General features: G+C 47.2%; 1 protein-coding gene across 8 annotated transcripts in view; it reads right to left on the bottom strand.

Annotated features, from left to right (window-relative positions):
• The window catches only part of LOC1272004 (potassium voltage-gated channel protein Shaker), a 177,152-nt gene that overhangs the window by 127,108 nt on the left and 25,738 nt on the right, over nt 1–24,306 (bottom strand). For 4 of the 8 annotated variants that reach the window (XM_003436902.2, XM_061645770.1, XM_061645739.1 and 1 more), the window contains exon 2: nt 20,887–22,305. In XM_003436902.2, the coding sequence (XP_003436950.2) occupies nt 20,887–21,026 (140 nt within the window). In that variant the 5' untranslated portion in view covers nt 21,027–22,305. Of the gene's footprint in view, nt 1–966; nt 2,482–4,234; nt 4,341–20,886; nt 22,318–24,306 lie in introns of those variants that run through there. The other 4 variants (XM_061645792.1, XM_061645789.1, XM_310869.6 and 1 more) reach the window with 4 other exon arrangements.

The following is a 24,306-nucleotide window of genomic DNA, read 5'->3' as shown; positions in this document are numbered from 1 at the left end:
TGCCGAAAGGGCGCACGAAACTAGTCGCCGCCAGCAGACGCCGAAGGTTGGCGCGCGTTATTTTGGTTGCGGCTAGCGAGGTGGGGCGACAGTACCAGCTGCTTTCTTTTCGCGTAGAAAGGTCGTACCGGTGTTGTAATGCCATCCGCGCGCGGATAAGTGCACCGGTGGCAACGCGCGCGTCTGTTTTGAATTAAAGCGACAAAACCCATAAATCGATACGTCAGCTAAGTCGGTTTACGGCCCGCGCTGCCATCGGTAAGCGTTTCGCGCCCGGACGACTATTAAATTCCATAGTTTACAGCCCCCGGGGAGGGGGGGGGCGGAGGGAGCACGGGTGCCAACCGAAAACCGCGGTGCGAGACGCAGGGAAACGTAACGAACGTAACAAAACCACGCGCAAAACCACCGCAGCAGCAGCAGCAGCACCATTTCATAATTCCGCCTAGCGACGAATTATTATTAATGTGCTCGCTCGTGGCCGTTGCTTTCTAGGTTTTTTATTATTTCTGGCAAAGTGTTGCGGCGTTGCGGCACTCGAATGTATTTTTTTTTTCATTCTTTTTTTTTTTGCTGCATACGATATTATTGCGCGTTTAATTTTATGCTTCCCCCGTTCGACCGAAACCCCTGCCTCGCGACAGACGCGCGCGTACGCACGCACGCCGGCCGAGCGGCGAAGGTTGAAAAATTAACTCCGACAGCCAAACGGGTTGGAAAAGTGGACAATAAATCTCGTTCTGGCGTGTTGGGCGCGTAGTTGCCACCAAAATAAAAAATTAAATAAAATACGCCCGTTCAAAGCGGCGTACGCGTCACAATTATCCAGCAGAAGCGATGTGTAAAACTGTTTACTGTTTTGTGTAGCGTTTAGTGTTTTGTCTATTTTTTTTTTTTGTTAGTAAGCCTGTTCCTGTTAGTAGCGATGCGTCGCGCGTGCAGCGCTTAAGCAGCTTCCGGGCTCACCTTAACGCTGACGAGATGACACCCTGCGCTGAAATGTAAGCCATCGAGACAATCCATCGACGGTACCGCGGGCGGCACCAGGGGGGCGAACGGACCCGGTCTGTTTAGCGCTGCTGTTGGCTCTGGTGGCTGTGTTTGGCTGCTACTGGTGGGCGTGGGCGAGTTGCGCCACCATCACGTCACCAACCGGACAGGTGAAACGGCGGCTGTCCAGTGGTGTTGGGTCAGTTGATCGTTGCCTCGTACACCCTTTTTGATTGACGTGGCGTTTGGGTTTGGATTTTTGGTTGTTTTTATTCTCTCTCTCTCACACACACACTCTATCTCTCTGTGAGATTAGCAGATTTCGTCGTAAACTCTTTACACCTTCTTCCTCTTTCACAAGCACTGGCACTAAACAATGCACCCTTGCATCACACACACACGCAACAACAACGATCACCGGCGCGAAATCTGCGCAACAGCCCAAAACCGCGATCGCATGGCTCGTTAGCAGCGGGCGGCATCCCGTTCGCAGCCGTCCTGCACAGCCGGCGCGGTTGATTGGCGAACGGACTGTTCGGGCATTTTGTTTCCTTTCCGCATGGGCGCTGTTGCACTTTCGCGTCGCCCGCCTGGGCTTGCGGCAGTGGGCCCCGCCTAACTTCCACCGGCACTGGCACTGATTTCCTGCGCACTATTTTCGCGCTGATTGCACAAGCATCTCATTAATTTCTTTTCTCTATCGCTCTTTTTTTTTAATTTCGTCCTTGCATTACAAAGCAACCTTCAGCGCGTGGGACAGTGGAGCACGTCCGGACCGGACTGGATGCATCATGTTTGGGGATTGTTGAGGGTGGGCAAGCAAACCAATAAACCCAAAAAAAAAATAACAAAATTGAGGACGGGACACTATTTAACACTTTTGTAATGAATATAGAAGATGTTGCTTGTGTTTAAATGATTGCTGTACTGTGCTGTACTGTGTGTTGTTCCTGCACGATCTGTGTGTTGACTCTTTTTGAGTGTGCAGCTACTAATTTTATGAGGAAGAAAAAGGCTCTTAAAACCCCTAGTAGATATTTGCAGTCGTCTGCGGTTGCAGGTTTTTTAGTAGCTGCTTCCGAGGAAACAAAAAAAAAATAGCACACACACACACACACACCCAAAGAAACGCAAAATTTAAACGGCGATGACGGACGCGGATGCGGATCAGGACGGATGACGCAGGGCCCGCCCCCTTGCTCTTTAGCCTTTCCAATGCAAACGCACGTACGTTACGCAAGCCCTATCACACACACACGCACGCACACACTCACACGCCAATCGAGATTAAAATCGAAAAGGAGGGAAGGGAAGGGGGAAAAAAAGGAAATATTTGCCCATGTTTGTGGTTTTCTTGTTCGTTTGTTTGTTTTTCAAACGGCTCCACTCGGCAACGCACACAGCAGCAACAGCAGTGGCAGCAGTAAAAAACAACAACGGCTAGTGCGTAACCGTAGTACCGTTTTACCGTACCAAAAAAAAAACACAAACACACACACAACCGACCCACCCACTGCGACGGACAGGAAGCGATGAAAATGTAAAATTTCTCATAAAAATAATTCACTCCCCCAATTCGTCCACTCGTGCGCGTGGTGCGAGAAGGGAGGGGGGTTCGTCTTGTGTTGCAAAGATGTTTTTTTTTTTTTTTTTTTTTTTTTTTTTTTTTTTTTTTTTTTTTTTTTTTTTTTTTTTTTTGTTAAACTTTCAAATAATCCACCATTGTAGTGAAGACGATGGCCAGAAGTGTGCGTGTGTGTGTGGCAAACTCGTCCCTTAGCTTCCCACCTGCCCCATTTCCTATGCTTCTGCATGATCGGCCATTTTGTCATTTCCTTTTCCATTTCCTATTTAGCGCGACCGAGTAAGATAGCGTTTGGTGTAATGTGGCCGTTTTCTTGTTTGTTTTTTTTTGTTTCATGCTTTCCCTTTCTTTTTCTCTTTTGTTGCTTTTCTTTGTTTTTTTCTCCTTTCGCTTGTTTTGTTTTACCTTTTTTCCCTCCTCTTCTATCTCGCTTGCTCGTGCTCCTTTACCCTTCAGTTCAGCAATGTACAGCATTTGCAAGATTTCGTTTGCCCGATTAGACGCACACATCAGCATACGCTCAGCTACACGCGCGTCAAAACATTAACGCCGCAAGTGCGTGAAGCGTTTCGGGACAGGGACAGACAGTGTGCGCGCGTGTGTGTGTGTGTGTGTGTGTGGCAAACAAAAAAAGAAACCCCGCACTGATCCGTCTGACCGTCGAGAAGAAGAAAAAAAAAGTCACACACACTCGCAATGGCAGCGCGAAATCAGCTCGCGTATCAAATGATTTAAAAATAAGAAAGTAGTGCAGGATGGGTGCTTGAGGGTTGTTGTCTTGCTTTTCTTTTCCACCCCCTTGCGGTGCCAAAGCAATGGGCCGATGAATGGCCGTTTACTGCTTCCTGCTTCTCCTTCCTTTCCCCCCCCCCCCCCCCCCCCCTCCCCCCTGTTTGGGTCAGCGGCGGTGTCCGGTGAGGGAAAGAAAAGTCGAGCAGCTCACATCCGTGCACGTGATCTTTGCTTTGCCTGTGCTAGACGCAAGCAATGGGCAGTGTAGTGCGTTTGGCCATTTTTTTTTTGTTGCTTTTTGCTTTTTGTTTCAGTTCAGTTTTGCTAACCCCAGCTGCTTTCACTTTCGAGCGGCACGCAAGCAATAAAAGAAAGAGGGCAGCGTAGCAAGACACCGAGCCCCGGATCCGGGGGGCTCCGAGAAAGGCCGCTGGCAAAAATAAGCGACCGTTGTAAGGTTTTGCGCTGGGATGCGTTTTTTTCTTTTCTTTTTTTTTCTTTCTTTCTTTCTGTGGACTGCTTTCGGGATGGTGCCGGACTCAAGGTAAAGTCTGTGACGGTGAGTGAGTGATGGGCGCGGTGTTGCTGGGTTGATTGAAGTCACACTGGACACACACACACACACACACGCAGTGGGGTTTGCTTGCTTTGCCTTGGACACGTTGGACACTCTTCACGCACACACACACACACACGCGCAGAAGACGCTAAACACGCAGATAGCAAAAAGATGCCCGTAGACGGGTACGAAGAAAGAAAACACCAACACACACACACACACACACACGTACAACCGGAAACCGGAAACGGCAAAGGAAGAAGGGAAACGAAGAAGAAGAAGAAGAAGAAGCAAAAAAAGCGCCCCAACGGAAGGCTTCAGGCAGCCCCCAGGCGAGCGGTGCGTTTCGCAGTGGCGAGCAAACGAACCGCGGGATTACACCGGAGCAAAACGGAGAAGCGCGCGCGCGTTTTGGGCGTTCGCGGACACGTCCGACACTGGCACTGGCCGCTGACTGGCGACGTCGCGATCTGGCACGCGGATCGGTCGGATCGTTCGCTCTCGCTCTTGCGCAGCAACCCGCCGCTCGGGCGCTGAAGCGCGCGCGAACCGACGGCGACAAAACGCGCGATGACGATCGTGCGAGAAGCAAAAAAAAGAAAAAAAGAAAAAAAAAGAAACCCCCCTTCCGATTTCCGATCCACCACCACCACCCTTCCAACTGTGTGTGTGTGTGTGTGTGTTTGTCCTCGTCGCTTGGATCTTTCTTTTGGACGAACGCATCCTGAGGGCCGCCTCCGCGCGTTCGGTCTTGAAAGCTACACCCATACACATTGCCGCGCACTGTACCGTGCAGGCTGAGCGTTCGTCGCTCACTGTGGGCAGCAAGGTGCGCATTGGACAGTGGGCCGCAAGGTGCCACCCCTCCGAGCGGGGATGGCTTTTTTGTTTGGCGATCCCGCGGCGAACACGTCGCTAATCTTAGCCTGGCGAGTGGTCGCTCGCACCGTCGTCGTCGTCGTCGTCGTCGCACAACAATTGACGCCATCTAGGGGTCAAGTGCGGTGGGAATGAGGGGGGGAGGAGGGGGGGGGGAGGGGAGGGAGCGGCGTTCCCCTCCCCCCCGCTGAGAGAAGAGAAGTAAAAAAAAGACACAGACACCCCCATCAGACCGCGCCGATATCAGCGCCGATCGTGCGAGCGAACGAGTGTACGTGCGAGTTTCCCTCGCAATCGGAGATGAATAGTTTTGTCGAGGTGTGTGTGTGTGTGTGTTTAATGACACCTCAGAATGGTGACACACACACACACACACACACACACGCAAGAAGGTCAAGATCGTAAAAGCTGGGTCCAGTGGATCGATGCAGGGTGTCACGCCTCTCGCGATCGCGTCGTGCCGACTGCTTTCGCTTCTCCCTCGAGTGGCCAACGAGTATCCGAGGGACCGTTTTTTTCCCCGATATCTTTAATTTCTACCAGCTGTGAACACTTCGAAGCGTGCGGCAGGAAGGAGAGAGCTAAATATTTGTGTGTCATTGCATTATTTTTGTATAAAAATTGTGTTCAAACGGCTTTTAATGTAACAAAACACATCAGATTATCGCTTAGGTTGCTTTTTACAATTTTGGTTTTTTTTTTCAAACCTTTTTTATATTTTTTTTACCATCTTAGCAGCTATGGTGACCTTCATCACATGTTTGTTTGAGTTTTTGTACATCTTTTACACACTTATTTTCATCGTTAGTCTTAGCAAGTTAAATTTGGCTTATAAATTTATCATAAATAAATTAAGTTTTATTTGGCTGAATATTTTTTTTTAACGTGTTGTGTTTTCATCAAAGTTTTTTTTTCAATTACTTTTGATTTTTTTCAATTACTATTTGATTTTATATCGTTTCATTACGGACCCATCTCTATAGCAAGTTCTTTTTCGCTTTCTTTTCTAATATTTTGTTGCTTTCACAATCACTTCATTCTAGAGGATTGCTTTTTAATTATTTGTTTTGCTTATTCAGCTGTTTTAACACAAGCGTGTTTTTTGTTTCATTCATTTCTAGATTTTTTCATCTTTTTTTTAGCTAATTTTCATTCTCTCAATTGCTCTATGGTTAACATGGAATCACTGTTATTGCCCTATTTTGCCCGTTTGCTTTACTTTCATTAGCAATGTATCTACTGTGCATCCACTGTTCATCTGTTCAAAGAGGGAACTCTTTCACACCACTTGCCACCACCAACGCAGCACAACTGGAAAGTGAAGGGTACGCCCTGGCAACGGCCAGGAAAGCGGCCTGCAAACGCACCTGATAGAGTGTATCGGTGGCCCGCATCGCATCATCGTCATCGCGTGTCGCGCCGTGTCACACAGGCGTGTCGCGATCAACAACCACCTCTGTCAGCTCGATCGCGCGCGTGTGTGTGTGTGTGTGTGCGTGTGTACCTTTTGCACGCCTCCCCTTTCCTCCCCCCCCCCCCTTCCCCCCCGGTGTCCGCCACCGATTATGTCTTGGTCGCTTGGCGATGGTTCTTGGGCGACGGCGAGCGCTGTTCTTCGACTTCGGCATCTTCGCAGTTCAACACTCCCGGTGCGCTCCTTTGCGCCCAGCGCGACGATATGATCAAGTGTCCGTTCCGCTTCGCTTCCCTCCCTTGTCCCGTACCAATCCATCCATCCCGTCCCGCACACACGCGCCCCCCCCAAACAGCCGCATCTGGGGATGCGTTCCCTTTGCGGTCCACTTTCCAAGCGCTATTAATAGCGCTCTTGCACGCGGGGGCTCGGTAAAAATAGCCCCGTAACGCCGCTAACCCAACTCAACCGCAACAGCGGCAGCAGCAGCAGCCGGTGACCGCGAAAATGTGTCGCCCAGTGTCGTTTTACCGTACGAGGGACTTGGGTTTTTTCCTCCACTCTCTGGCGGAGTGCGATTATGATGCGGTGTTTGTTGTTCGTTGCTGTTGCTCTCTTGTTGCTTTGGTGTTTTGGCTCGAGTGGTCCCGCGGGCTAGGGAAGAAAGCGTCTGGGAAGGGTCCGTGGAGGGTTCGGGCTCATCTCAGATCACTTTTATTTGCTGTCGATAGAGCTTAATGGCTTAGAAGCTTAAGTATGAGACTAGAGCGGTTTAAGCTTAACATTTAACTCAACTCCATTACGGCTCACGAACATCGTCAGCATGTATGTGTATGTGTGTAGCCCTCTCCTCTACTTTAAAACTCCCTCCCCCCCCCCTTCCTCCACCACCTTTACCCATTTCCGCCATTTTATTGCACACATTCAACAACGAAATAAAAACAAACAAAACAAAAAGGCATTAAGTAACGATCTGTCGAGCACGAGCAGTGTTTCCTACCTCTCCGCCCGGCCTCGCTGTGATCGATGATCCAGCTTAACCTTTTGCTGCTCAGTATCTTCCACCCCCCCCCCCCCCCTTCCTTCCAGAGCGCCCCTGTACGCGTTCGAAGGTCATCAAAGTCAATTCATGTTCACGTTCACGTCAACCGTCACCGTGTCAGCGGTGTCGGTGGTCGATTGTTTCGGTTACGTCCCATCTATACCCATCCGTTCCACACACATGCACACACACACTTTCTCCTCCTTCTTTGCGGTCTCGTTCCGGAACGGTTATTCCCTTTTTTTTGCTCTTTCCCCCTGTTTTTTGTTTTTATTTGCACTGTTGCGCTTATGGTGAGAGTTACAACGTTTGTAAACGCGGTTGTCATGTTTCTCATCAACGTCAAACTGCGGAATGTGCACGTACCCCTTTCACGAAACAGACCAAACCGAGGGAAGAAGCTGTTCTGCTGAGTGTGTCAGAAGGAGCAGAAAGAGGTGGAGGGGGGGAAGGGTGGGAAAGGGCAACCAAACAAAGTTCGGCACGAGTGGTGGAAGGAAGCACAGAGGAAGACATTTTAACATCCGTTACATGCTAGGCACTTGGAAGGGTAGAGTGAATTTATGAAAGAAAAAAGAAAACGCTACCGGAAAAGGTTAATTGTCAAGTGTGGTAAGGGAGTCAGTTAGTGAATTGCAGCAGGTATTTAGGTAGGTTGCTGTAAAAGGACTTCCATGATTGGAGCTGGTACGGGTACAATTGTTTGACAGGAGTAAAATGGGGATAAGTTCCCGCACCGGTATTCATGACCAATTCTAGAACCGGAATGGGTTTATAAACAGTTCCAGTACTGTTATGTGTTTGGAATCAGTTCGGAATCAGGAAATGCGTTCCGGACCAGTAACAGGTTCGGTATGGATTCAGGAACAGTTCCAGTACTGATACGGATTCGGAATCAGTTCTCGGACCGACATGGGTTCAGGATCAGTTCCTGAACAGATATGGGTTCAGGAACATTTTCTGGACCGAAAAGGATTCACAACCAGTTCCAAAACCGGTATGGATTCGGAATCAGTTCCAGGAGCGACATGAGTTCGGAATCAGTTCCTTATCCAATATGAGTCCCGGATTAGTTATAGGTTATATACGGGCTTAGGACGAGTTCCAACACCTGTATGGGTTTGGAATCAATTTCTGGACCGGTATGGATTCTGTAGAAGTTCCAGGATCGGTATGAGTTCAAGAATAGTTCCATGATCGGTATAGGTCGGCCGTCCGTTCCAGGATTGATACGGATTCGGAATCAGTTATAGGACCAACATGAGTTTAGGATCAGTTCCTGGAACGGTATGGGTTCATGATCATTTTCTGGACCGGAATGGGTTCATAATCAATTCCAGGACCAGTATGGGCTCGGAATCAGTTCCATGCCCAATATGAGATCCGCATTAGTTATAGGCTATGCATGGGTTTAAGACCAGTTCCAGGACTCATACGGGTTCATAAACAGTTCCAGGACTGGTATGGGGTTAGAATCAGTTCCAGGCCCGGTATGGTTTCGGGATCAGTTCCAGATCCGATATGGATTCAAGATCCGATTCAGGACCGGTATGAGTTAACGGTTAGTTCCAAGACTGATACGGATTCGGCATCTGTTCCAGAACCGGTATGGATTCGGAATCAGTTCCATGAGCGGTATGGGCTCAAAACCAATTCCATGTCCGATATGGGTTCAGGATTAGTAAGAGGTTATGTATGGATTCAGAACCAGTTCCAGGACCAGTAAGGGTTCATAATCAGTTCCAGGACCAGTGTGGGTTCATAATCAGTTCCAGAACGGTTATGGGTTCGGGAGAAGTTGCAGATCCGATGTGGATTCAAGACCCGATCCAGGACCGGTATGGGTTAACGGTTAGTTCCAAGACTGATACGGGTTCGGCATCTGTTCCAGAACAAACATGAGTTCAGGATCAGTTCCAGGACCGGTATGGATTAGGAATCAGTTCCATGAGCGGCATGGGTTCGGAACCACTTTAATCACCGATATGGGTTCACGATTAGTAAGAGGTTATGTATGGATTCAGAACCAGTTCCAGAACCAGTAAGGGTTCATAATGAGTTCCAGGACTGGTATGGGGTTAGAATCAGTTCCAGGCCCGGTATGAGTTCGGGATCAGTTCCAGGAGTGATACGGGATCAGGATTAGGTACAAGTTCCGTATGTATTCAGAAGCAGTTCCAGAGACAGTAGTTGATCGGAATCGGTTCCAGGACCGGTTTAAATTGTGCATCAGTTTCACAGCCAATAATAATGTTGATATAGTTTCTCTTGATGTGTTTCTCAGACTGAAGAAATACCAGGGAATTGCAATGTCCTAATAAACCCATTGCACGTACTGATATACTGAGATAAATTTACATATGTACTGAGAACCTGATACAGTTCACTGGAAATAAGCCAATAAGCAACTCAAATCGATAAATTACTTAGCCAATTTGTAAGTTTTCGACTTTAATCAAATCTGAAACATGTTTGCCACTGTGGCATTCCCTTAAAATTATGTCTGACAAATTTTCAACAACTATTTCCCCTTCTTAGGACAAATTATTGGAGATAACATTCATCAACTTCTTCAACGCACAGGAAAGAAAAGTGCTTACTAATCCAATTTTAAGCACTTTCTCCTGGCCATTGTCGCGCCCGCAGCCGTTCACAACTTTGCTTGAGCCATAGCAAAGCAGCTCAAATTTGCAATCGAATTTTGATGACAGTTTGCACCCCACCGCCGAGCGCCCAAACAAACGAGCGACGGGAGAGGGTACAAAAAAAAGGAACACTCCTTTCGCTCGTTTTTTTTTTTTTTTTTTGCATCATATGCAAAACGATTCGAGCGGAAAATTTCCCCATAAAACCTTCGACAGCTTTCCAATCGCAAACGGCATCGGCGAGGGGTGTCAAATTTATGGTTACGAGCCAACCGGGCACCCTACCACCCCACCACGGTACTCGAAGCTGTAACACGACACAACGACAACAACAGCAACAACAGCAACAACTAACACCCAGCTCGACCCCGTCCCCCAAACGCGGCGACGATCGCTCCCAAGCCGGTTCTGGTCGGGGTTGGTGGGGCTGCATTTCATAAATTTATGAACTCTCCCACTTTATGAACTGGGTGCGAGTGAGCGAAGCGCGTGATCGTGGGCGGAAGCACACCCCGCAACCGTCTACCGCGCACAGCGACCCGTCAATCGAACATTCATCGTTGCCGAGCACAATGCTACGCTGAAGATCGTGGCAGCCAATCTGCTTGCCCCTTCGTGTATGTGTGTGCGTGAACGTGGCAAATGGTGGTCGGGTTCGGGAAAATTCAAGCAGCTCGGAGAGAAAGCGCAGTGTAAATGTCGGTTGACAAAAAAAAAACACCAGCGTGTAGCATATTGCAGACAGGCAGCACCAAACACCCGCGGTAAGGGAGCGCGGCAGTGATCGAAGGGAAAAAAGAAAGCCGTTACAGTGAAAAATTGCCATAGCAGGAGGGAACGGGGGGGGAGTGCACAAATAGGGGCACGGCTTACGGAAAGTTTATTTTTGAGATTTTCGCCTCCTCAGCGAATGCGGACCACACGGATCCGTGTTTTGCCCGGCCATGCAAGGCGGCGGGAGAAAACAAACGACAAAACGGTTGCGAGCAAGCGACAAAACCACCGTCCGCTGCTGCTCCCTTCCATCCTCCGCTCAGCTCCCTCCGCCTATCGCTCTCAAGGAGAGCGATATCGTCAGGGCGCGCCACTGGGCGGCTGGGATTTTGTTTCTGAGTGTGTGTGTGTGTTTTTTTTTTTTTTGCTTCTATTGCGAAAGGCGCACTTCGCACTTTTGCCGAAATTGCCGAAATCAAGCCCTTGAGCAAAAAATTCGACCATCCGTAGGGTGGAGCGGGGGAGGATGACGGCGAGAGGGTTGCTCAAGGCGGTGAGTGATGATTAAGAAATAACATTCAACTTGCCTGCCCCCAAAATGCCCGAGATCGGGGCAGAGATTGAAACGATCGTCTTGTCGCCTGGCCGTTTGCGAGCGAAGATTAGAGCGTGCCGGCGCGAATCGTGCGTATGCACATGTTCGGGCTGCTACAAAATACCATGCCACACACACACACACGTACTGTCCACGAAAGCGGATGTCCTGTGGCGCTCCTGTTGCTGGCCGGCATCGAGTGGTGGCCAATTTGCTGTGGGGATTTGGGTTGATTTACGCAAATAAAACAGGAGAAAATAAAGAACAGCGAACAATGATTCAATTGGCTGTCGAGCTGGGGTTTACGACACTCCTAAGCAATCTAGTAAATCATTTTCTACCAAACATAGAGCCAATCAGCCAATAGGACCAACTTACGGACTTTACTTCACAGGAGTACCAATCAGTTTGTAGCGTCTTGTTCACCTATAAGTCATTTCGCCTTCAACATTTGGTGGTTTTGAGAGGTTAATTTTGATTTGCAGGATGAACCAAGCTCCAGGAAGAGATGCAGGGATGCTCGACAAAGATCGTGCACAATCAAATCAAGAAGACGTATGGCGTAGGCAAGCCATTTTTCTCAGATTAAAAGGTAAATGCTGAGGATTTATGTATGAGATACAGCGCACATACAGCGCCTATCACAACTATATGGACAGTCGTTTTTCGCGATTTGCGCAAAATCCATAAGAGATTGATAAAAACAGTTGAGTATGAGTATGAGTTGTGCAGAACATCGATGGTGTAGTGCGTGGTGGGAGGAAAAAAATATCAGCCTAGGATTACATTCCTTAACTATGTATGTAACAACAGCAAATACTTAGATTCTGTTAGAAAATCGTTGTTGAGCTTTTTGTGTCGCTTTTGTCTGATCGGATCAGTTTTGAACCGTTGTTCACAAAATTGATAAGGTTCTCATGGCAATTTCAAAATAATTTTTGACAATCTTTTTACATACTTTGGTTTGCATTTTCAAAACAATTATTACAGGCAAAAAAATAAATTTTGTATTTTTTTTTATATTTAAAAAATATATATTTTGATAATTACTCTTATAAAACTTATAAAACCTTAAAATAAGTTATAAAATCTCTTTTTAAAAATGGTTCAAAAATATATTTCTTTAAAACCTTTCTAGAATATGTTATTAATATTTTTGAACGATTTTTGAATGGGTTAGTTAGCACATAAAACCTGTTTTTCGAAGTGTCTTTATAGTTATGGTACGACCATACATTTGTTTTTTCGTCATAAGTCGTGTAAGAACGAGTTAAAAAAATTGTAAAAAAATATACAAAGATGTTAAATAGTATTCTGCACAACTCGTACATTTACTGTTTTTATCTATCTCTTAGGGATTTTCCGCAAAACGCGAAAAACTACTGTCCATATAGTTGTGGTAGGCGCTGTACCCATCTCTACAAAATCCCGTCAATTGGACGGGTGGATAAAAAAAACGTATTTAGATTGGTTGAATTCATCAAAAAATTCTCTTTTATTACAATTTGGTTTTGGTTTTCATAGCAATTTGTCTGCATAATGCTCATTTATTATAATACTCGTTATTGTTTCATCGAACACATTAACCAATATTTTATCGATGCCACATTTTGACTGAGTTAGTGGATCAGCAATTCCGTTTCAGGCCACTTTAGTTATGTCATTTATTATTGTATTTTTTTAATGATAATGGCTGGTTTAAAGTTTTCTCTAACTCGTTCATTTACATTTGAAAAAAAATGTTACAACTAAACAAAATAAACTAATTGTAATCAAAGCCGATAGACGACAAAAGCAGTTTGCAGGCTCAATACAAAACAAAACTAATGCTCGCAAATTCACCGAAATAAAAAAAAAGTGTAAGTGACAGAGAAAACATTTACAATGCGATTAGCAGTCGCCGGGCAAACGTTCATCCATTAAATGGTAAGATTTTCCGATGGCACCCAAAAACCAATTTAAAAAATAAAAAAACAACTAAAAATGGTCAACAGTAAAGCCGATCCATTGTTCGGTGTTGGGCAAGCAACAGCTAAGCGCTGCAAAGCTCAACTGCTGAAGATCGGAGATGGACACAGCACAAAAAGGACGAATCCAAAAAGGCCGAACCATTTTTTAACCTCAAACGAAACAAAACAAACGGCGTGGAAAGCGTAGCAGCTGCAGCCGTGCAGCAAAACAAGAAAACGCTAGCCACCGGTCATACAGCGGGATACAGATCGCTTCCGCCGAATGCTAATAGATTCCAACTCCTTGCAAAACCCAAGCCCTATATCGCTTGCTCTCCGTTGTGCTCGAATTCCGGGAAATGCGGATGCGGCACATTCAATGGCTGGCCTTTTGTTCATCTCGGCACGCACAAGGCGTGAGAAGTTATGAAATCCCAAACAAGAAGAAACATAAAACAAAGAAAACCCACATCACAGCAAGGAACCGCTTTGCCCACAGCACCATTCACAAAGCAATAGTTTCCGTTTTGGATATCAGCAGCAAAGCAAACCCTCGAAACAAGATAAGCAAAACATGATACAAAATGGAAGGAAAAGGGAAACAATCGTAAAGAAAGTGGTGGTAGTGCGTGTGCGTCTGGTGGTTTGCAATTTTAAGCACCCTGTGTCGTGCCACCTCAATGCGGTGCGGGTGGACGGGGAGTGCCGTTTGAGCAATGGGTGTTTGAAATTTTTCTCGTATATTTCGATTATTTATAACTTTGCCGCACCATTTCGTCCGGTGGCAAATTGGGTGGGGGGGGGGGGGGGTGGTAGCCTCTTGCACCTTTTTATTACCTCCCAGCAAAAAGAGAAAATTATTGTTGGTCTTTCGGGTGAAGCCTTTGAGCGGGTTTTGAGTTATAACGTATTTTTCCCGCTTTTCAATTGTTGCATCTCTTTTAGGGCAAGAATTTACAACGTACCAGGCGCCTCCATGACGCATTTTTTATTTTCTTTTTTTTATATAATTTGATCTATACTACTCGCACAAAATTTGTTGTATAATACTAGTACTTAATACTCCATTTTCCAACTATTCTATTCTATCCTAAAATATTCTAACAAAACAACAAGAAAGACAACGATTTATTAGTATTGAATGTGTTCAAGATCGACCCCTTTTCTTAACATTTCACTAGCAACCACCAAAATGCAAGCGGAAAGGGCCACCATAGCTTTGTCCACCATTTCAAACGACGCGGAAAGGAATCGGATACTCGGAAGTAGGAGGTTTTGCGCCGTTCTGAAGGCGAGTGAGAACGTTTGCGGTCGTAATCCGCGCCTGCCGAGCACAATTGTCTAATTTTATCCAACCACTTGCGAGGTGCTGGCGATCGTAACGGCCGTGCACTGTGGCGGTGTCGAAACAAATTCAACCGAGAAAATAATTGTTTTCACATGTGCATGACATTCACTATTCGAGTGGAAGCCAAACGCTACTGCTGCTATTTGACTGGCCAAAATTGTTCACCCTAAAACACAAACTCCATTTCCATTTTTCTGAAACTCTTCTGAAAAGCGCCCCTCCCGCAGCCAAACACCACCGGTAGGAAACCTTTGGTAGGTGTCAATGTGTACAATATTCTGTTTTTTTTTTGTCTGTTTGCCTCTCAAAACGTATCGAAACTTTCTCACATTTTTAACGACCACTTGGCCGGACCGCTCGGACAAACAGCGCTGCCTCGGCAAGCAAGAGAAATGTTGTACGGTGCGGTGCAAAAAATAAAACAACACACCCCTGCGCACCTCGCTCAATGTCAACGTAATGTGCTTCGAGTGGTTGGAGGAGGGGTGGCGATTGCCACGAGTGTGCTGGTCGAGTGGCGAGCCAAAATGGTGACAAATTAACGGTTACTAAATATATCAATTTCATGCCAGTGGCTAGAGCACCGCAACACAAATCAAGTATATCCGCAGCGAGCGTGTGTACTTGGGCGAGCTTGGGCCACCCGACTGTCGGCGTGCGGCGGCTGCGATGACCGAACCGATGGTCAGGGAGTGTATGTGTGTGTCTGCGTGTGTGCACCGTCTCGACTCTAGTAAGCGATCTGGTAACGAAGCAAAGGATTGCTTCACAATACCGCCTTCAAGATGAATTAGACAGACGGATCGTACCTACAGGCACTTCCCTCGGTCTGTGCCACTGAGACTATTCAAACGCAGCAGTAACGTTGGCAAAGGACGTTTCTTAGCTTCGTTTCAGTTCGTCCAGCATGCACCCTCAGCGGCAAACAAGATTTGCATGACACATCAACACGCTCGGGGGTTGCATCAAACAGAAAACACGGCAAAAATAAAAGAGGCACTGCTTTCCTCAGCTACAAATGTGCAACAAATGCATCTCTCGCTGCCATCATTAAGCAGCAGCGTTGCATTTATTTGGCCGCTGAGGTGTTTGTAATGTGCGCCTCCCCTTCCCACGAATAAACGAACCTGTTAGTGATCGGTTGATGGTACAAAGCATGCACTCAAAAACGCGTCATGAAACGGGTCTAACCAGACTGCTCTAATTATCTCTCGTCAACAAACTGGTCGAAAAGATTTTTTTTCTATTTTTTTTTTTCACTTGCTTGTAAATCCTTGCAGATGGCGTGACACGCTTGGAGCATCAATGAGTTAATCTACCCGGCTGCAATTGATACCGCCCAAAACAACAGCGCAGTGGTGTTAGAGAAGCTAAAATAAAAACACACTCACTTCCCGTACAGGTTGAGGACGCCACCAATTAAACTGCGCGATATTTGTTTTGTAGTGATTGTTGAGCTTCGAGCTCGACTTTTGGTCCTTCGAACCGGATACGAGTTTGAAGGTAACATAGAGAGGGGGGTAAAGTGCTTTGAGCTGCACAGAAAAGGTTAAGCATGGCTACGGTTCGCCAAAAACAATTTGACCAGGGTAGTAATTGTTTTCGTTTCACTATTTTGAAGGTCAAAACATAAGACTTTTTTAGTACAAAATTTTACAACGTACCAGGCGTCTCCATAAGAAATTTAAAAACACATTTTTACGCGTAAAAAATCAAAAAGTATTTAGTAATAGTATTTGAAAGAAAAACATTGTGTAGCAGTGATTTGATGCAATTTGATCATGTTTCTTTTTCCCTATACGAAAATAACATTCCGCTTCTATTCTATTTCCCTTCTATTTGTAATAACATTCCGCTCACGCGGCAGACAGAGATTTGCGCATTCGCTACCGGTCGCGTTGACATTTGACTGGCACTGGCGCGCGCGTACTCGGGCTGTAATTACAGCTCCTTTGTGTTCGGTGTGACTTTGGCAGGCTGCCCGAAAGCAGAAGGGTTTCTGCCGCGGAGTCGCACCCGAACCTACTATTGCACCAGACCACCGTATGCATCCACCGTATGCCGAAAGTCAGTGCGGCGTGTGCCACCAGCTGCACAGGGGCGAGGAGTCTAGAGTGGGTTTGGGGGGGGGGGGGGGCGTGCAAACACTGGGAGGACGACAAGAACGACCAGAAAAACCCAAACAAAGACGGGGTCTCTACGGAAAACCCTTCGCACCCGCACCAGCACCGAGGGAGGGAAAACGCATGCTGTATGTCGCAATGCGCAATGACGTCACGGTCTGCGTTCGGGCGCACCTTCCACCAGCCGGTACTAGCGGGGATGAGCTGAGTGGCCAACCAGCACGCAAGAGTGAGATAAAGCAGCGGAATAGGGTTGCTAAGGTGCGCGGTGGGTGGACAAAGCGGCTGCTCGGAAGGTGTTCGGATCGGTTCGGCTTTTCCTGCTCGTCGACGTCGTTCTGTTCGGTCCGCAATCATTTATTGTGCAGTCCTCTTTTTGCGCAAAGCACAATCTATGCTAGTCCTTGGTGCAAGTAGCATGTACGTTTGGACACCTCTTGTATGGTACGATCGGAGCTGTACAGGAAATGTCTCATGAACAAAAAATATTAACGTAAATACAAGTAAAAGATTTAAACATGCCGAGTGAGGCTGATCTGAAAACATTTTCGCAAGCACGCAAACCACCGATGGGCTAAATACTGTTTTCCTTTTTTTACCATTTCCTAACCTTTAACCAAGTAACCATATCAACAGTTCACTCTCCCCCAAACACGAAACACGATCCGCTGCAGACACACTGCAGATATCGCGGCCAAACGATGCGACAGCGACCTCTATTGGCCAGAAATTTCATTAACCACACTTGCAGCGCCATCTATTGCAAACCGAGCCCAACTAACTGCTCGACTACTTGCCACTTGCACTGGCCGACGTCGGGCAGTGAAGCAAAGCCGCACGAAAAGCACGCTCGCGCCCAATCGGTCCTCCTCGCCTCGAAGGACGGGTTGGAGCGGAAGCTTTTGCCCTGCTCCGAGGACAGCACCCGCATTGCAGATGAGCGCAATGGGTGGAACATTTGCTCGCGCTTGCCATGCTCATCGCTAGTTCCGACGGGCACCGCCAGGAAAGCCAGTACGGCCGTTGCGACCAGTTTCAAAAGCAAAGCTCTGCCGTGCTACAGACAGAATGCAGGTCCGTTGGGTAAGCGAACCTAACGGCTAGATTTATAGTTTGTATTGTTGCAAATAGTTTGGTTGCCAATTAATCTGCTTTATGCACGGTGGAGGCGCCCAGTATTTTACAATTATGTTACACTCATTCGTATCGTATCAATGATGATTAACAATTGCTAGACAAATACGTACGGTATGAGTACTATTTTAATTTTAACTATTTTAACTAACTATTTTAAAACTTTTATCATATTTTTTCACATTGTTTCTTAAGAAATTGTTAACGCGTCAATGCAATGGCATTCCACTCAATGATGTAATATTATTGTTAAATTTTTATGTTAATTTTACTATCACATTGTATATTCAACCAAATTCCAAAACTTTAGGCACTTCATACCACCATCAATAACCTCTTTTTAGATAAATATCATGGTATATACAAAAAACCGCATTTTCTTCTACCTAACAATAATTTGGTCCTTCGAACCGGATTAATTCTTGCATTGCAGCAAACCACTCAAGCTTCAAAATTAATTCAGGCTCATTCACACAAAACCTGCAATGCTACTCTTACAGGCAACTGTAAAATACTCTCTGAAACGGTAACTGTAACCTGTTTTTATCTCTCTCTCTCTCTCTCTCTCTCTCTCTCTCTCACACACACACACACTCGCACATTCTCTATCTGTTGGTCGCTCTCTCTAGTGAAAACCGTTCGAACTTTTCCAATTTAAAACAAAACACTTTCATACCGCAAACACACAAAAGGTGAAAACCCACAAACCCCCTTTAGAATTGCACCCTTTTGCTGTCGTCGCTTCCTTTCCTAGAAGCCTCCACTCACCGCGCACCGCCCGCCCGAAGTCAAAAACATGATTTCAACAAATGCGATGCAGCGGAAGATAAAAAACTGGCTCCCCCCCTCCCCCTCCCCCACTGGCGGTAATAAAATATTTACCTGCACGGGGTTTTGAAACAAAGCTCGCACCAACTCCCAGCGGAGCATTATTTTCATCGCAGCTGTTTGCACTCGCGCTGTGCGCTCGGTGCACACTGCACGGTGAGCAGCATATCAACAACAATAACAGCAGCCGCACCAGCAGCCCTTGAATTGCTCTAAGCGCGCTCGGTGATGATTTGGAGCAAACAGCAGCATTCAACCACCACCGACGGAAAGCTCGAGAGGACGGAAAAGAACGGACAACAAAACCGCACACACACACACACGGTCCCCGGTGTGAACCCGACCCCCGGTGTGCGCCCAGACCTAGCGGACCCGATGGAAAACGGAGGCACTGCAAGCCCGGGAATTGGTCAAAACAATGACCACTCTAGCGCCGACCTACAAATGGCACAAACGTGACAACTGAACGGGCAAACAACTGGCAGGCTAGCCTTTTTCCCGGCACCGTTGCTACTCCCTTTAGCAGGGAGAATGTTTTGTTGCTGTTGCTGTTGTTGTAGTTTTTTAGGTAGTTTCGCGTTGCCGGTGTTGAGGGTGTTGCAACCGCCAACCGCAAATATGGCGCCCGTGCCTTTAGTTTAGCTCACTGTCCGAATGTGCTTGGCGGTTTGGCCATTGTTGTTGACGCTTTTAGACGCTGTTAGTAATCGACCGGCCACATCTCTCAACCCAGCGTCCCGGGGAAAAAAAAGGGTAAGATGCATTACGGCACTGTACCGAGGATCACGTTTTACCGTCACTTAGCAAATGGCTGTGCCGGGCTGGTGTTCCGATGACACCCGGCCTGCATTTGATGACAGCAGACATTGGGAGGCGAGGGAAAGGGAGGGTAATGTTTCCTCTGCTTCCGAGTTTTACAGCCATCCTTATGTTCTTTAAAGTCCTCCGGTGCGATGACTTCTTCCCGAACTTTAAGATAGGTGAACGCCAACCTATCGCCAAGAGTATGCGTAGGTAAGAATGACACGTATCTTACATTTGCTAAATACTGCGATTTTAATAAGATGTGTTTTTTGCCCAACAGAACCTTTAAGAAGAGTCTACGACTTACGACTGAACTACATACCCGTCATGGGTTCCAGCCCCGGATGGACCGTGCCCGGATAAGTAAGACTGGCTATCATGCTATAGGGTAATAAATTAGTCACAGAAAGCCAAACCCGTACAGGCAGGCCTTGACCGACAACGGTTGTTGATCCAAAGAAGATAAGAATAATATTAAGATGGATTAACTATTGATACAAGTTGCATGTTCAATACTATTTTTAAAGACGTATTATGACGATATCACATTATCAAGAAATTTTACGACAAATCTCTCACCGAGTGGTACAAATCCTCAAAATTCGTATAAATAGGATGATTGATGTTTTTTTTTAAATTACTAATAAATGAATTACGACATTAAAATTATTAAAACAAGTGAATATTTTGTTCATTACGCAGTCTACTTCTTCTTACTAATTTTATTCTTCTTCTTCTTCCTCCTCCTCTTCTTCTTCCTCTTCTTCTTCTTCTTCTTCCTCCTCTTCTTCTTCCTCTTCTTTTTCTTCTTCCTCTTCTTTTTCTTCTTCTTCTTCTTCTTCTTCTTCCTCATCTTCTTCTTCTTCTTCTCCTTCTTGTTCTTCTTGTTCTTCTTATTCTCCCTCTTCATCTTCTTCCTCTTCTTGTTCTTCTTCCTCTTCTTCTTCTTCTTCCTCTTTTCCTCTTGTCTTCTTACTTTTTTACTTCTTCTTCTTTTTTTATTCTATTTTCTACTATTTCTTCTTGTTCTTCTTCATCTTCGTTTTCTTCTTCTACTACTTTTTCTTCTTTTTCTTCCTCTTCTTCTTTTTTGTTTGTTTTTCGGTCAAAGTCTGCCCGTACCACAAACGAGCTATGCTATCTTATTGACTACTCATAGCAGTATAGAGAGTCCTACGGTCCATATGGTTTCCATATCTTCAAATATACCCCAACGTATCCTTCAAATCAACTGTCGAACGCTGGCCAATTAGTTTTATGTCAATTTCAATCCAAAAAATACATAAGATAGCAACTCAAACGAGCAACTTGTTAGCATTGTCCTCGCGAGTGCCCTTGATAAACCGTAAAAAGTTGACTTACGACAGTGTATTGCATACTTGCAGGGTGTTACAACAAAACATGTTATAAGAAGGAAAATAAAACCGCGTGTCAATTGCATTCGTTCGAGCGCCATCAGCCACCCATAACACACACGAAATGAATGATGCATAACAGGAAAATACTCACAGAAGAAAAAAAAAACGAAAGCCATTTGGTACTCACATGTTGAGGGCCCGATCGTTGGAACCGCTCTGGCTCTGGGTGTTGTCGTGCCGGCGCTCCTTGTGCACGATCCCCATCAGCTTCATCCACGGGTTGTTCTGGGACCCGTGGCCCATCCCGCCGCTCTGCCACATCGTCATCCTGGTGCCGGCCGGTGGGCCCGTTGCCGGGCCGCTTCCCTCCTAGAAGCCCGCCCTCCGGCTGCGTCCGCTACCCGATAGTTTGATCGCGTGGCCGCCCTGGTACGTTAGCGCGCTGAAGTTATTCCTATCCCTGTTTTCTCTATCAACGCGAACGATGCTGCAGTGCCGCACACTTCACTTCCACACACACACACACACACACACGCACACCCACAGCTGCCCGCTGCACTCCGAGGCTTGCCTTGCCTGGCTTTTCGCTCCTCACTATCACCTTATATTGACGCACCTACCGCACGGAGTTACTACGAACGCACGCGACCACTGAACGCCCAGCCTCCAACGCACGCACAAACCAACACACACGCACACACAAAAATAAAAACACTACGCGAAACGCAAATCTAACGCGCACGCACTCTCACAACAGAGCTAACAACACACGCACTGGCACGGCGCACCTTGCGGCACGGCTTGCGCGCACGGCTCGGTTACGGCCAGCGCAGGACCCGCCGGGCAGGACGCCCCGAACGTGTCGCGCACTCGTCACTCACACGCACCCCGCGGCCCCACCACGGCTGGACGGAATGGACGGAAGGGGTGTGGCGCGCACGTACCGGCATCGCCCTTTTCGCTAGCCGCGCGTTAGAGATAATACCGAGGGGAGGGGTGGTAGTGTGGGGCTAACGTCGTCGGGCGGTTCTATCGCCAGCGGTTGATTGCGGTCGCCGCACCGGTAGCCATCGTGGTCGTTGGCATCACCGTCGCTGCTGCTGCTGCTGCTGCTGCTGCTGCTGCTGCTACTTCTGCTGTCTGCACCTGCGCCACTGAGCCACCAGGCGCCTCCATTCGATTACAACTAAAGCGGCAAAAGTGCGCTCACTATCTAAGAAGGAAACCGTCGCGATTTGAAGAAGAATGCGGTGGTGGTTGATGGAAGTGTGGCTGTGGCTGGCGTTAGGCCGGGTGTGTATGTAATAGAACCAGTTTTTTTTTGTTTGCGCGGCAGGAAAATCACACAGCGTTACGCCTGCCGGTCGTCTGCAATCGTTTGGCGCAGTGGGACGGTTTTTGGCGCTAAAGTTTCGCGTTGCTTTTGTTGTGCATGTGTCCGGTAGCTTCTACCCTTCGTACGGTGTTCGGGCTAGCCATGCGGCCATGCGTTCACGGCCCGTTTGCGGCACACTCACACGCGTGATCGCGTTCACTTCACTTGCGCGAAAGTCTGGTGTTACTGTCGTATGGTAATTCTGTTCTGCCGCTGCTGCTGCTGCTCCTGCTGCACCGTTGGTTTTAACAAGGGGGAGGGGGGGGGGAAGAGGGAAAGACAAAATAGATTTAAAATAACAGCACTGGAGGCGTTTAGTAGATCTTAAAACAGGTAAAACATGACAATGCTTGACGCAGCACGCTGCGGCAGCATAATTTTATTCCACTGTGGCGGAAACTAACAGGAAAATTATGATGATTACAGGGTTTTCCAGGGGTTCTCATAGTAGTGGGACACTTCCTTGACTCTGTCATATTGGAAGCGAACTTCATATGTTGACAATTGGACTCTTGTTGGAACTTCCTATTGGATGTGTCCAACAAGAGTGCAAGAGAGTCCAATTCCCATTACAATTAGTTCATTTCATGCAAGAAAGAGTCAATAAAGTGTCCCACAGCTATGAGAACTGCTGGAAACCCCTGTAAAGATGCAGTAGCATCCTTTTCCTTTTCTCACGCCGTCCCTTCCTGCTTGCGCTTTTCCTCTTCAGAACACAGACGATGCAGAGAGTTGACAAAATCGAATTAGATTACGCCCGCCTTATCCCTCAAACGTTGATGCAGTGGGGTATTATGCACTGAGAGAATGTTTCTTTTTTTTGTTCTTTTTTTATTCTTCACTGACTTTAACTCCCCCATCTTCCCCCACTCCTATCTGTAATGCGGGATGAACCGTCCAAACCGGAGGTAAAGAGGTATCGGTGCAGATTGGAACGAAATTGGTGGATCACACGTTGTCAGAGCGCTTCAACCGGATGAAAGCATCCGCTTGCCCCTTGCGTGATACAAATAAATCGCCAACCAGGCCCTGCTGCTGCTGCTGCTGCTTCTGCTGGCTTCGCTCACTCGGCTCTTTCTTAGCCCGTTTCGCCTTGAGATTTCGGCCTTCCGGTTGATTGAGCGCTTGAGAAGGTTGAGAGGCTCTGCGAGATAACAAAAAAACGGAGACAAAGAAGGCAACTGATGGGTGGAGGAGGTAGGACACAGAGGAAGGAGGTAAGATACGGTTGATTGGAGTTCGGTGATGACGGCGCGCTGAGATTACTTTCGCATTTCGCACACACGAGCACGAAGGGGTTTCGGGATCGGTTCGGTTGGTTGGTGGGCTCGCAGCGTACCTGGTTGTATTCTCTTGTCCCTTCAAAGTACCAGCACACAAGCGCACACACACACACACGCTGCACAGGGAGATGGAGAGAGAGCGAGAGAAGGAGCCCCAGTTGCCAGCACGACGGCGTCACTTCCGGTAAGGGGTTTTGCTCGAACGACAATCACCAACACAACCCAAATAATAAGACTCACTTTGCTCCTTCACACACACACACACACACACACACACACACACACACACACACACGGAGATATTATTATAATCACACCTGCAACAGATTACCCCCAGAAGCACAATCAAAGTGGTCCGTCCAGCCGGCTCGACCAGGCGACAGTTTAAACCACGATGGTTGGCCACACTGTGTGTGAGTGGCGCTGACGTTTATGGTACTCTCATCCCCACTCATCGCTCTGTTCTCACCTCCTCATCCCTCTCTCTCTCTCTCCGTTCTCCCTCTTCTTGCTTCCTTTTTCAGACTGCCACCATCACCGCCATCACCCCCGGCCGTTGGCACAGCCAGTTGCCGTGAACTTACGAAGAGCAACAATTATTCCATTTCAATCAACGCTACTGAAACTGTTTGCCGATCAAACTCACCACCCTCTTCTGCCCCTCCCCTTTCCCCCCCCCCCCCTCGTATTGGTAATTATTCTCTGGCCGATATTGAAAGTACTGGGGGGAGGTGCTGCTGCTGGCACACACACACACACACACACATACGTGTGCCACTAACCGCAAACATTCTCGGCACCGGGGACCGATCTCGCTACTGCGCTACTGGGTGACCAGAACTGCCAAGATCGGTCTTTAATTCGACCGCTATTCCACATGCCTACCGCTGACTCATACTATCTTCTCCTTTTTCAACATTCTTATTTGCTGAAAATAACAGATTTTATG

Source organism: Anopheles gambiae, chromosome X, assembly GCF_943734735.2.
Source record: "Anopheles gambiae chromosome X, idAnoGambNW_F1_1, whole genome shotgun sequence".
Classification (NCBI taxonomy): Eukaryota; Metazoa; Arthropoda; class Insecta; order Diptera; family Culicidae; genus Anopheles; species Anopheles gambiae.
This window is presented reverse-complemented; position numbering and strand designations above follow the sequence as displayed.